Raw genomic sequence first — 14,970 nt, 5'->3', positions numbered from 1 at the left:
ACGAAGGGACAAATGTAGGCATGGGGTTTTCATTCCCCTCTCAGGGCTTGCCCAGAGTCTGCACAGCAAGCATTTTTCTTGCTACTGTTTAAGAAAACCCATGTCTGTTTGTTTATTATGACACAGTAATTCACACAGTACTCAGTGCACACCAGGTGGTGCTGAGTATAAACTGAGCACTTCAATTGACCCCAAGGCAAATTGGAACTCAGCTTGAGCTTACATTTTTATGTGTCCCCGATTTAAATTTTAATTCTCAGATCCAGCATGATACTCCATCCGAAGCTGACATGGGTTCTTTAACATAATTTGAGTGACATGGGAGTAGGTCTCTTTTAAAAAAAGGCAGTTTTAGGGGCGCGTGGGTGGCCCAGTTGGTTAAGCATCTGCCTTCTGCTCAGGTCATGATCCCAGTGTTCTGGGATCAGCCCCGTATCAGGCTCCCTGCTCAGCAGGGAGTCTGCTTCTCCTTTTCCCTCTGCCACTCTTCCTGCTCATTCTCTCTCTCACTCTCTCCCTCAAATAAGTAAATAAAATCTTTTTAAAAAAAATAAAAATAAATAAAAAAGCATTTTAAAAAAATTGGTAGTGTCTGTGAATCCTTCCTGAAAAGGATTATAGCATGTGCCCTGCAATAACTCTTAAATCAGTGGATATTATTATCTTCTTAAACTCAACCTCTGCTCATCTTTGACTCCAATCTTCTCCTTGTTATCCTCACATTAAAAAGAAAGAAAGAAAGAAAAGAAAAGAAAAGAAAAAAGAAAAAAAACTTTCTCCGCAAACAAAACCTCTAACCCTGGCCATAACTGAATGCGACCTAAACGGCTATTCTTTTACCTCTATTTGTTTATACTTTGTTTTGTCTCTAACTCACTGGGTGTATTAACGTGCATTGTTTGCCAGGCACTATTCTAATCACTGAAGGTGTTGCTGCAAAAGAACACAGTCTGGCGGGGAGAGAAGACAAACAATAGAATGTGCTAAGTATTACAATAGAAGCAGTAGGGCACATGGCACAGTTTGTGAGCATGAAGATTAAAAGCAGACTGCATGGATTTGCATCCCAGCTTTTGCCACTCATATAATCTTAAATGAGTTACTTAACCTTTCTGTGCCTCAAATTCTCAAATTCCGCCTCTGCAAAATGGAGGTTAATAATAATAATAGCACCTACTTTGCAGGATTGTTCTACCGATTGGATGAATGTGTAAAGTCTGGACATTGGAAAGGCTCAGGAGATCCTAGGTATGTGATGGCAAAGTCGAGTCAATAAAGAGCCCCTGAGGGCGCCTGGGTGGCTCAGTTGGTTAAGCGACTGATTTCAGCTCAGGTCATGATCCCGGAGTCCAAGGATCAAGTCCCGCATCGGGCTCCCTGTTCACCAGGCAGTCTGCTTCTCCCTCTGACCCTCCCCCTCTCTCATGCTCGCTCTTCCTCTCGCTCTCAAATAAATAAATAAAATCTTAAAAAAAAAAAAAAAAGGAAGAGCCCCTGATAGAATGGGAAGGCAGCGGTGGTCAGGAAAGGAAAACACCCAGGTTTCTGGCTGGGGAGATAATGGTGCCATTTACTGGGATTTGAGTTGAAGAAGGAAGAAAAGATTTCAGGAATGGTGATGAATTGACTTTTGAATCTGCTGAGTTGAGACTTCTGAAGATCTTTAATTACTGTTTCTACCAACATTTATTCATTGCCAGGCACTACCCTAAGTGCTATACCTGGATTATCTCATTTAATTCTCACGACAACCCCATAAGGTAGAACCATCATTACTATCTGAGGCACAGAGAGGTAAGTAACTTGCCCAACACCATACAGCTTAATTAGTGATAGAGCAAGGCTTTGAACTCAAGCAGTTTTACTCCAGAGCCCGTTCTTTCTTTTCTGATTTTCATGTAAGTAGAGATGCCCATAAAGAGTTGTGTCTATGGGTGTGGCATTTAGAAAGGAGTTCTGGGCTGGTGATTGGGATTTGGTAGTCGTCAGTAAAAGGTGCTAGCTGACGTCATGGGAATAGCAGGGATAGCCCCGACAGAGTGTGTTGAGTGCTGAGAGAAGACGGCCAAATATAGAACCCTAAAGTACACCCAACGTTTTAATGATAGACAGAAGAGAAATCCACAAATGAGATTGAAGAGAAGCAGCTGGAATAGTAGGAGGAAAAGCAAAGGAATGGGAAAATTTGGAGAAAAAAGAATGACCCCCAGGGTCAAATGCTGCAGAAAGGGCAAGAAAGGACTGAAAAGTGTGGAATGGATTTAGCCACAGGTGGTGGTGCTGGTGACCTTGGAGAAGGAAGTTGCAGTGGACCCATAGGGATGGCAGCCAGGCTGTCATGGGGTTAGGAGTGAATAGAAACTACCTCCTACATATTATATACTGTGTGGGAATCTGGGAATACAGGGATGAATAAGAAATGGCATATGACCGAAAAGAACTTTCATTTTATTGATTGATTGATTGATTGATTGATTTTTAAAGAATTTATTTATTGAGAGAGAGCACACATGAGAGAGAGAGCGCAAGAGAGAGAACAAGAGCGGTGGTGGGGTGGGGAGGGTGCAGAGGGAAAGGGAGAAGCAGACTCTCCGCTGAGCAAGGAGCCGGACACAGGGCTTGATCCCAGGACCCAGGGATCATGACCTGAGCCGAAGGCAGATGCTCAATCAACTGAGCCACCCAGGCGCCCCCAAGAACTTTCATTTTAAAGGGAAAGATTCATATTTGCAATATTGTGTGACCACTCCCAAAATATGCAAGTTTGTTTAAGGTAAAATCGTGGCACAGAAAGAGGGTGATCAGTTGTGTGTGGCAGGTGGACAGTAAGGGTCCGGGTTGGCTTCATAGAGCTGGTGATGCTTGGGCTGTGAGCTGAGAAAGATGGGGGTGGTAGTTGCTGGTTCTTGCTGAAGAGCATCCCATGCCTGGAGTAGCGGAACATAGTGTAATGTGGTGGGAAACGGGCTTAGAGGGTGTGGGGGACCAGTAGCAGATGAAGTTAGGCAGGTCAGATCACAGGTGACCTTGTGGTTTTTCAATTTTAGGGTGGAGGTGATGGGGAGCCATTGAGGGTGTCAAACAGGAAAGAGACATGACCAGATTTACATTTATCAAGATGACTGAGGCAGCATGGAGATGGAGGACGGGGCCACGCTGGAAACTTGGAAGCAGTTAGGAGATCCATAATAACTATGGTTTCTTTTCTGTATTAGCTCGGTAGAGCTGCCATAACGAAATACCACAGATTGGGTGGTTTAAACAACAGAAATTTATTTTCTTATAGTTCTGGAAGTGAAAAGTCCAAGATCAAGGTATCATCAGGTTTGATTTCTCCTGAGGCCTCTCTCTTTGGCTTGCAGATGGCCGTCTTCCCTCTGTGTGTGTGCCTCCCTACTGTGTGTCCAAATCTCCTTTGTTATAAGGACACCAGTTAAATCAGATTGTCCACCCCTCCATCCCCCAACAGCCTCATTCCAACTTAATCACCACTTTTTTTTTTTTCAAGATCAAGATCTGAGCTGAGATCAAGAGTTGGATGCTTAACCAACTGAGCCCCCCAGGTGATTAATCACCTCTTTAAAGGCCCTATCTCCAAATATAGGCACATTCTGAGATACTGGGGATTAGAATTTCAACATATGAATTTGACGGGGGAGGGGACACAATTCAGTCCATTAATACTTTCCATTAGTGACATGTATGGAATGGGGTCTGGAGACCGCTGGCTGATAAGATTAAGTCGCTTCCCTTCTCATCATTAGGAAACAACCAATTCATATAATCCGTAGAAGTTAACGGTAAACTGGACATTGTGATGTTAATAAAGACTACTTTTATTTCTGAGTCTCTGATGTCCAGCAGAGTCTGAAACAGATGATACTGGTGCTTGTTGCATTAATGGAGGAGAGATGAATGAATCCATTATCTGTACTTGTAATGCACATGGAATTTTGTCTGCCCTTAGAGTCTAGGGAAAGGACAGTTGTAGCGTAAGACTTACTGAGGGTGTGACCGGGTAAGATCCAAAGGCATTTAGTATTTTCATTTCAAGTTATTGTTCCTTTTTTTTTTTTGTCTTCTGTTGATCAGGAGCTCCCTGGGAAAAGGGTCTCCTACAACTGCTTTAGCATTCCCAGCCACTAATCCAGTTCTTGGCACAGAGCACAGATCCTGGCATGGGGCATGTATACCCGTTAAGTTTGTGGAATGAATGAGGGAATTAGATTTAAAAGTTTTAGTGAGTAGAAGCTGTAACTTTGCATTCAGGCTTTATAAGAACTCTTTGCGGTTCAAGATAGATAAGTTTTCTCCCTTTTTGGTGATAGTGGCACTGGTGAACCTTCAAAAAATGCTTCATTGAGGGCGCCTGGGTGGCTCAGTTGGTTAAGCGACTGCCTTCGGCTCAGGTCATGATCCTGGAGTCCCTGGATCGAGTCCTGCATCGGGCTCCCTGCTCGGCGGGGAATCTGCTTCTCCCTCTGACCCTCTCCCCTCTCATGTGCTCTCTCTCTCTCATTCTCTCTGTCCCAAATAAATAAATAAAATCTTAAAAAAAAAATGCTTCATTGAGCAAAGAGTAGTCATCAGCTGAGAACTCTTTCATCTCACGGCTACATCTACAAACTGATGTCTTTTTTTCTTTCTTGTTTCAGTAGAGAAAGGTCCTTTCTTGTGGCAAAGGCCAATAGCTACAAATATGCCCTGAAGCCTATACTACCATTACCATCTTCTCCTCCTTCTTCTTTCTTGTTTCCTTTTTAAAAAAGTAATAAAGCTTGGGGCACCTGGATGGCTCAGTCGGTTAAGTGTCTGCCTTCGGCTCAGCTCATGATCTCGGGGTCCTGGGATCGAGCCCCAAGTCGGGTTCCCTGCTCCTCCAGGAATCTGCTTCTCCTTCTCCCTCTGCCCCTTCCCCTGATCGCCTGCTCTTACTCTCTCCCTCTCTCTCAAATAAATCTTAATAACAATAATAATAAAGTTTGACTACCTACCCTACGTTCTCCTACAAACGGACCTTGAGAGCTTGTTTGGAGGTTCTAGCGGGGGAACACAGCTACTCGTATAACCTTGACCGAAGCAAGGTCCTCCTCTATCAGGGAAGGTCGTCCTCTTTGACCAAGTGCATAACTTGGGGGGCGGGGGGAGGGATGCACATGGAGTGGTGAGGGTGAGGGGAGTAGGGGACACTCGCTTAGCCAGCCCGATCAACTCAATCAACCCTGGCGATCAATGGGGTGACAGATGTTACAGCCAGAGCACCCTCACATCCTTCTTCTTTAAATTTGAAGATCTAATCAGCTTTTTTTTTTTTTTAAGATTTTATTTATTTATTTGACAGAGAAAGACACAGCGAGAGAGGGAACACAAACGGGGAGTGGGAGAGGGAGAAGCAGACTCCCTGCCGAGCAGGGAGCCGGATGCAGGACTCGATCCAGGGACTCCAGGATCATGACCTGAGCCGAAGGCAGTCGCTTAACCAACTGAGCCACCCAGGCGCCCCCTAATCAGCTTTATTAAATGATTCATGAATTGGGCAGCATCCCATCTAGCAGACAGAGAGGATCTACTACCTCCTTTTTTTTTTTTAACGATTTTATTTATTTGACAGAATTGAACACAAGCAGGGGGCAGTGGGAGAGGGAGAAGCAGGCTTCCCGAGCAGGGAGCCTGGTGCGGGACTTGATCCCAGGACCCTGGGATCATGACCTGAGCCGAAGGCAGACGCTTAACGATTGAGCCACCCAGGTGCCCCATCTACTATCACCTTCTTAAGAACTTACAACTTTTGGGGCCCCTGCCTCAGTTGGCAAAGCATGTGACTCTTGATCTCAGGGTTGCGAGTTCAAGCCCCACACTGGGTGTAGAGATTATTTAAATAAAAATAAAACTTAAAAAAAAAAAAGAACTTACAACTTTTATCTTCCACCTCTTCCTCGGACGTTAAACATATCCTAATTTCCCATTTTAAAAAAGCCTCCCTTGACCCATACCTCCTTTTCTCCCTTATCATGGTAATAGCTAATGATTAATGGAACTTAAAATGTGTTGGGTCTGTTCTATATGTCTTGCATTGTACCAATCCATTTAACCTTCATAATAACATCCTGTGTGTAGGGGACTGTGAAAAAAACCAAAATTCAACTAGTAAATTTAAAGATCTGATTGGCTGTATGACAAGAATTCATGAATGGGGCAGCATCCCATCCAGCAAGTAGACAGGAGCTCTGAGGAGCTGTGCAAAATGGAAGGATTTTATAGGTAGAAGGCCCTTGGGACAAGGAAGGTAAGCGTGGATTGTTTCAGGCAAGGTTACCTTCCCACAGGGGAAGACAGGGGTCTTACCACGCAGATGACCTCACTAGAGCTGATCAGGAAATTCCAGATTTATTGGTTTAAATTCTACTCCTGGGCCAGGCTAAAACTGCAATTAGGTTACATATTAAGTCTTAGGTTAATTTATCAACAGTGACTCCAATTTGGGGCCTATTATTTCTTTTTAACCGGACCGTTATCATAAATCCCATTTTTCGGATGGGGAAAAGAAGGCACAGAGTGGCAGAGCCGGGATTACCAAACCAGGTTGATCTGGCTTTAGAGTCCATACCCTTAACTGTGATGGAGAACTTTACCACAATTTATAGTGATAGATTTCATTTCTTTAGTGACTGTCGCCCTCAATAATCCTCAGGGTCTGGGGGAGCAAAGACTTAGCTTCAAACTTCAAGGGCTTACCAGGCACACGGTAAATACTCAGTTGAATAGATGAATAATTTTAAGAAATTCGACTAATTCGACTAATTAAAAAAAAACCTCCTCACTCTGCCTGACCTTGTAGAAACCGTGTTATCTCTCCCTGCTTGACTTCCCACCCAGTGAATCAGGGGAACTGGGGTGGGAGGACCGGCGGGTAGAAAAGGAGGCGAGCGCAAACGACTAAGAACAGCGGGTCGGAACACGGAATTGCGAGTGCAGATCTTCAGCTTCCTCCGCTGGAAGATGGTACCGACTGCACCGCGTGGTGCGAACGGTTACACTACCCCCTTCTTCATTTCGGAGCGGAGTCCAAGCTTCAACACGAAGGCTCCCAGTGAAAGAGCTCGGGGAAGACCGGCGCCTGGAGAGGAACCCGCGCAGCGTTCCGGAACCGCGTGGCCCTCGGTTCAGCCAAGCGCGAGTAGGGCGGGGCCACCCGGCCCGGGCGGAATCCGAGCCCAGCCTCGGCAGGCCCCGCCCCCGGGCCGGCGGAAGCGGGCTCGTCCTCACCTCCCAGACCTGGGCGTGTCCCCTCGGGCGCACGCGCGCGCACGGCATGATGGGAAGGCGCCCGCGCGGCGGCCATTTTGTCTTGTCGGCTCCTTTAGAGGAGGCTTTTCGGCCTGCTAGTGGGCCGAAGGGGTTGGCGACTGTGTCGCCGGCGTCTTCTTTGGCGGGTGCCAGGGCTGGGGGGAGCAGCCGCCCGAGAAAAGCACCATGATTTCGGCCGCGCAATTGTTGGATGAGTTAATGGGCCGGGACCGAAACCTCGCCCCGGACGAGAAGCGCAGCAACGTGCGGTGGGACCACGAGAGCGTAAGTCCCGCGGGCCTTGGGTCTGTGCCCGGGTGCCGTGGGGGAGGGGAGCGGCGCGGGCTGGGGCCCGTCCGGCCCGCGCCGCGATTTGGGGCGCGGACCGCGCCCGGGTCGAGGGTCTGGTTCTGTGGCGGGAGGGAGGAGCCCGCCCGGGTCCGGGGATGAGGGATGATTTGTTTTTGTTGTTGTTCTAGTATCGAGTAAGTCTGAGAGGGCCTTTGGCCGAATTGAAAAGCACCTTAGTAAGGCAGGGAAACGCGGGAAAGGATTTTATTACATCTAGAGGCTTTGGAGTTTTCACCTCATTATGAGATGGGGAAAAAGGCAAATTCTTCCGTTATTTGGGTTGAGCGTCGTATTTAGACTGAAATTTCTGGCCAGGGTTAGTGGTAAAAATTGTGGCACTGTATTACCTCAAGAATGGTTCAGTTTCGACGCTTGTATGAGGAAATAAAATTTTAAGAGGTCTTAACTTGGTAGGATTTCCCGTGATGATTTACAGATACTGTTTGATAGCAGTACGTTTTAGTGAGCCCTTCATGTAGATGGTTGTCAGGGTTTTTTTCTTTCCCAAAAGACTTATTTGATAAGAGTACAGGTATCTTGATGAGCACTGAGAAGCGTATAGAATTGTTGAATCATTGTACACCTGAAACTAATAAAACACTGTTGATTATACTTGAATACAACAAAACTCATTTGGTTCTTTTTACCTTATGAGTAAGGGTAAATACAACCCCAGTTTCACAGATGAGACTTGAGAGGCTACCCAAGGTCTCTTTGGCAAGTTAAGTGGCGAAACTAAACCTAATCTTCGTAGTCTTGTTCACTTTCCACAATCCTATCAAACTGACTCTGCAGATACTAATGTATTTCAAGTGTTTTGAACATGCAGCGTTGTTAGGGCTTAACCTGAAGAACAGATGTAGATTTTAATTTTACTTAGCTTGCAGTTATAACCAAACAACATGATAATTTAAAAGCAGTTACTAATCAAAATAGGTATAGTTGAACAAATACGCTTTCTAAAAAAGTTAGTTGTGCTTTTTTTTTTTAATGTAGGCTTTGGTCAGAGTAAAATTTCTCTTTTGCAGTGCAGGAAAATAAGCAGGTGCTAGATGAGTCCTTTCTGTATCTTAACAAGTGGAAAGCTGTATTGTGCTAGTGCTTGATTCCAAAGTAGTATGAAGGGTTATGGTGGAACTTATTGTGTGGGGTCAAATTCACATGTTTGTCATTGACCTCAAGAGAGGGGAAGCTTTTTGAAAGCCTTGTCTCTCTCTCCCTTCTCTTCTCTTCTAGACTTTGGGGTTTTTTCCCTGCTTGTTAAATAGGAAGTTGAGTAACTTTGTTGCTTGTTTTGACCCTCTTTCTAGGCATTTGTCCTAGTGAAGTCAGTTTTTCTTTTACTACTTAAGAATCTTTCCATCTTGCCTTGCAAAAAAACACAAAAAACATTGCGATTTAGTTGATGTGCAAATAGGACATTTTGGACATAATGTATTTGGGGCTAAAGAGAAAATTGCTTTGGATTGCCTGCTTATCAACTGGAGCAGTCTAAAGTCTATGCCTCCTTGTTTTTGAACACGTGTTGTGAAGAAACTTTGTTTTCCTGGTGGTAGTATATTGCCACATTGCTTTTTATACCATGGGTTTATAGTTAGCAGTGGGCTCTGGGAATTGCGACTTAGGTTTTATGTCATCTCAGCTATAATCTTTCACTTACAGTGTTTCTCATTGATTTAAACTCTCGGTGCTTGTCACCGGGATTCTTTATGCCTTTAATGACAGATTGCACTTCATTCTCAATCCAGGGATTTGGAAAAGTCAATTACTGGTATTTCAGATTCATATGGGGGGGGGGGGGAGGTTCGTGTTGACCTGGAACAAAGCACATGGCCTCTTCTAAATAAGACTGAATTACTCTGGGGTAAAATAAAGCTGTGGAAGCTCACGGCATCACTTCCGGGTTCTTTGCATATTCTTATGCTGTTGGTTGTTAGTGGTAAAATCCTGGAAAAAATGGACAGCCCCGGCATGTACTCTTAGGGTTTCAGGATCACTGCAACCTGATATTTCAAAATATTTTTACATTCCTATTCTATCTGGAAAATTTTCTTTGCTACCTTTGCACTAGATGGGAAAAGCTATTTCAGCTGGGTGGGGTCCTTTTGTTTCACAATTGAAATGGAAACCTTAATGGTAAAGGTAGTTCTTGGATGTCTGTATTTGACAGACCTGTGGAATTTGTTTAAAATGCAGATTTCTGTACTTCCCCTGAAGAAATTCTGATCTGTAGGTCTGAGGCAAAGCCCCGGAAATCTGGGTTTTCTTTAAATGGCCTCTTACAAATCGTAAAGCTTGTGAACTATAGCTTCCTGACCCACCTGATTAGTCTTGGGTTTTTAATTGTGAACTAGTAGCACTTCAAGCTCCTTTTTAAGTGAAGGAGATGTAAATTATCGACCTTTCCTTTGTTTGTAATGGTGTATGTGTAACCACTATCCCCGTTGAATCTTGGAAAGTGCTTTACTGAGGTTTTACAGCATTTCCAACTTCTTTGTAGATTGCTATCTCAATCTGAGAGAAAGTAGTTTTCAGCTAAAGTCAAATTAGTTTTAATACCATTCCAAGCATTCATTCATATATCCTACCTCCTCGCTTATTAATATTTTACATTTCCTTGAGGTTAGTATTTTTGCATTAGTTTGTTTGCTCTGTTAATTCTAAACAACTACCAGTAACGAGGAAAGTATATGATTTGCAACAGCCTAGCATGAGCACCTTTCAGTTAGTGTGCACAAGGGAAGATTTCAGTCTTTGCTAGAGACGGCATGAATAGCTTTCTAATTATCTGAAAAGATTGTAGGGGATCTGCCCTCCCCATTGATTAATTATTTAAGAGAAGGGGGAAGGGCGGGGGGGGGGAGAGAAAGTCTTAAGCAGGTTCCAGAACTTCCAGCATGGAGCACAACACAGAGCTCCATCTCAGAACCCTAAGATCATGGCCTGAGCTAAAATCAAGAGTCGGATACTTAACCGACTGAGCCACCCAGCTGCCCCTATTTTTAAAATTTTTTGTAGGGGATTTTAAGCTTTGGTCTAGAGTTTTCATTATTTTTTGTATACTGTAACAGGAACTTTATAGTTCAAATTGAGGTTTTTACATTGTAGATTCAACCCAGAAGTGAAATTATTTAACTGTTGGCCTAACTCTGATTCTAATAATATCCAAAATGGGATTTCTTTGATCATTTATCAAGTTCAGGTATGCCCCTTGTTCAGTGAAGGTTTAATAATTTATGAAGGGAATTGAACTAAATGTTCTTTTCTAAAATCTTCAGAACGTTAACAAATATTTTCATTGACACTGAAAGCTGTTTGGAAAAGAAAAGTTAAAACTCTGTCCACATTTTTACTTGTGAACTTTGGAAACAAAAATTAGTACTTACAGTGCATGATATCGAAGTATTTTTCTGGATAGTTTTAGTTCAGAGTCACCAAAATGTTCTTTCTGTCAGAAATGTAGGCATTTCCGGTCCTACTCTATAGTATGTGCTAAATGTTGGGCTTCTCCAAATTGGCAGCAGTCTATGTGTTGTATGTGCACATAACTGCTGTTTGCTTCTTCCCAAAACATATACAGAAGTGGAGTGAATTCTCTACCTAAGAGGTAATGCAACATTACCAACACATTGCCAGTATTACTGTTTCTATGTTCCCTGTCCTTTCCTTTATTTTGAAGCAATTCTGTTATTTAAGCTTTAAAGACATCATTATATATCTTTAAAATATAAGGACTTCAAGAAGGCATAACCACAATATTACCATCACATTGAAAATACTGAGGTATTTCTTTAGTATTTGTTTGATTGCTTTAGGAAAAATGTGTATCATTAGAGTTGATTTCACAAAGGGAGAAAGTTTTAGTAATAGTGCTTCATTGTTTTATGAAATATGCTTAATTTTCTCATCATTCTCTCTTTTTTTAAGATTTATTTATTTATTTGGGGGGGAGGGAGAGAGAGTCTTAATCAGACTTCGTGCTGAGCCTGTCGCGGGGCTCCATCTCACGACCCTGAGATCACCACCTGAGTGGGAGCCAAGAGTCGGCTGCTTAACGGACTACACCATCCAGGTGCCCCAATTTTCTCATCATTTCTTAGTTGTAACTTGGGGAAATTTCCTGTATTCATTTATTCAACAAAAATGTAGCACTGTAATAGTGTGGATATGGCACTTGGCCTGAGAGAACCATCAGTCTGGTGGCAGATGTAAAGGAGTAAACGTGTTTTTGTAACACAATTTGGTACGTGCCACAGCAGAACATGTATAGGGTCTAGAAAAGCACACATGAAAGGGGCATCTAATAACCTAGACTGGGGTACTTGGGAAAGGCCTCTTAAAGTGGCCCTTAAATACTGGGACCTGAAGGATTAGTAGGAATTGGCCTGAGGGAATGGGAGAGAAGACATGTTACTAGGGGCTGGAGAAAATCTTAGGCCTGAAAAATTGTGAATAGTGTTACAGCTGGAGCCCTTGTTGGTTTTTGTTGGGGAAGGGGACATGTGGATAGGTGGGCAGGAATCTGGTTTTGAATGGTTTTTATAAGCCTTGTTAAAAGTTGGGACTAGGGACGCCTGGGTGGCTCAGTCCATTAAGCACCTGCTTTTGGCTCAGGTCATGATCCCAGAGTCCTGGTATCAAATCCCAGGTCGGGCTCCTTGCTCAGCGGGAGGCCTGCTTCTCCCTCTGCCTGCCACTCCCCCTGCTTGTGCTCTCTCGCTCTCTCACTCTCTCGCTCTGACAAATAAAATCTTAAAAAAAAGAAAAGAAAAAGTTGGGACTAAAATTACATTGGGAAACAATTGAAGGCTTCTAAGCAGATCGAATAGCAGATTGACTGTTGACAACATGATGAATTTTAAATGCCAGTATTTAGATGACTAGAAATTGAATAAATACATTCTTTTTATGATTTATTTATAAACCGGAACATGTTATCTCGTGGAACCAAAAATGTATCCAAGGTTGTTAGTAACTTAGAATACCAAAGAAACTCATAGTTGTCTGTAAAGACGTTTATATGTCCATTAATGATTTGAAGGCTTTACTATCTGTAAATAATAACTAGCTGGCCTGACTGTTGGGGTGAGAAACAACTAGGAATTCAACTGACTTAGGAAAAGCAGTTTAACAAAAATAATGCAGACGGCTTTGAAAATATTTGATTAGCTTAAGAGAGAATTCTCTTAACTGTTTGATTCAAGTGGGTGTAGAAAGACAAAAATCAGTAAAGTATTCTTAATGTACTTTTGTGATCAGAAGTGGTCTAATTCGATGACCAGAATTGATTGTGCCTTGAAGGAGTGAATAGTGAATGTTAAAAAAAATAGGACTGTTTTTGTTAAGGTGGAAGTCTAAGCATATTTTGAGTTAGATACTTGCTTAAGTCTCCCAGCATGTGTGTTGTCTTTGCATTAAATATGTTCTTTCCTTTAAAGATTGATTCCATTAATATATTGGGAATTGATTTTACTATTTTATGTTTTCCCTCTGAGTTTACCACCATTGAAATTATTATTATTTTTTTACCAAAGGAGACATGCTTGCTGTAAAAAATTAAAATTTAACTTAGAAATAAACAATGAAAGTCTGTCCTTGCCTCCCCTCCCCATTGCCAAATCCCTCTAGAAAACTTAAAAATTGGTATGTTTCTGAGCCTTTTTCCTAATACCTTACAGATACACATATATAAGTAGAAGTTATAGATAGCTTAATGTAATATTACATAATGTGTAAATATATATTTAACAACTTTTCATTTCTGTTGTGGCATCTTTCCTTGGGTACATGTAAATCTACCTTAGTTGGGGTGCCTGGCTGGCTCAGTTGGTAGAGCATGTGACTCTTGAACTTGGGTTGTGAGTTCGAGCCCCACGTTGGGTGTAGAGATTACTTTAAAATAAAAAAAATATAGGGGTGCCTGGGTAGCTCAGTCAGTTAAGCATCTGCCTTCAACTCAGGTCATGATCCCAGGGTCCTGGAATCAAGCCCCACATCAGGCTCCCTGCTCAGTGGGGAGTCTGCTTCTCCCTCTGCCCCTGTCCCTGCTTGTGCTCTCTCGCTTGCTGGCTCTCAAATAAATCTTAAAAAATTTTTTTTAAATAAAAAATCTTTAAAAAAAAAATAAAGGGGCGTCTGGGTGGCTCAGTTAAGCATCTCCCTTCTGTGTGGGTCATGATCCCGGGGTCCTGCTCCATGTCGAGCTCCCTGCTCAGCAGGGAGCCTGCTTCTCTCTCCTCCTTTGCCCCTCCCCCCCCACTTGTGCCCTCACACTGTCTCAAATGAATCTTTTAAAAAATAAAAGATAATTGGGGCGCCTGGGTGGCTCAGTCATTAAGCGTCTGCCTTCGGCTCAGGTCATGATCCCAGGGTCCGGGGATCGAGCTCCGCATCGGGCTCCCTGCTCTGCGGGAAGCCTGCTTCTCCCTCTCCCACTACCCCTGCTTGTGTTCTCTGTCTCTGTCTGTCAAATAAATAAATAAAATCTTAAAAAAAAAATAAAAGATTATCTTAATTTTTTAACTTTTTGTTCTTTAGTGGGTATATAGATTATATCTAATTTTTCCCCCATTACCAGCCAAGCTGCAGCGAACATTCTAGTACACAAAGCTGGGTCACTTGTAGGATGGGTTCCTGGAAGGATAATGGCTAAGGTGAATGCACGTTTTACATTTTGACGATGCTGCCAAATTGTCTCACAGCCCTCTAATATTGTTTGGAGTGTCATTTTCGCAGCATTATATCACAGGTCAGATAATTGTTTTAATTTTTGACAATTTGACTTTGTTTAATATGATAGAAATTTGCAATTAAAATTTTTGAGTCAGATTTCCAAGATTGTGTTTCTGCTTTGTCTTCACTGGTGGTGACTTCAATAAAGGATGCTATTGAGATTGAACTCTTCTGGTCAGTAGTGTTGCCTTAGTTTTATCAAGAGGATAAATCACAAGAATTCTGGCCACCCTACTGTCTTGGTACCTACCCCTCCCACCTTTGGTTGTCAGACTGTTAGTATTTTTAGTTAAAGATCCTTAGTTCCTGGGGAGGGTTAAAGAAGCAGTCTAAGTAGCTTGAGTTTAATGGGTAGAGTAACATTTTGATATGCCATTGTGTTACAGTGTATCTTAAGGAGAGTTGAAGAGTGAAAAGAACATATAGAACCAGATTAAGAAAGGGGGTTCTAATCTGGATTCTGTAAATAATTAGATACCTTTAGGGCGCCTGGGTGGCTCAGTTGGTTAAGCGACTGCCTTCGGCCCAGGTCATGATCCTGGAGTCCCAGGATCGAGTCCTGCATCGGGCTCCCTGCTTGGCAGGGAGCCTGCTTCTTCC

General features: G+C 43.0%; 1 protein-coding gene across 6 annotated transcripts in view; it reads left to right on the top strand.

Moving 5' to 3' along the window:
- Positions 1-7,322: 7,322 nt before the first annotated feature.
- Positions 7,323-14,970, top strand: part of LUC7L3 (LUC7 like 3 pre-mRNA splicing factor) — a 28,640-nt gene continuing 20,992 nt past the window's right edge. For all 6 annotated transcript variants that reach the window (XR_004683197.1, XM_035026837.1, XM_035026836.1 and 3 more), the window contains exon 1: positions 7,323-7,572. Coding sequence is in view for 5 of the 6 variants with exons in the window: in XM_035026837.1 (XP_034882728.1) it covers positions 7,474-7,572 (99 nt within the window). In the remaining variant the exon portion in view is untranslated. The remainder of the gene's footprint in view (positions 7,573-14,970) is intronic.

Source organism: Mirounga leonina, unplaced genomic scaffold (assembly GCF_011800145.1).
Source record: "Mirounga leonina isolate KUSES-001 unplaced genomic scaffold, KU_Mleo_1.0 Mir_200, whole genome shotgun sequence".
NCBI classification, from domain to species: Eukaryota; Metazoa; Chordata; class Mammalia; order Carnivora; family Phocidae; genus Mirounga; species Mirounga leonina.
Note: the sequence above shows the minus strand (reverse complement) of the source record. Positions and strands in the feature narration are given on the sequence as shown.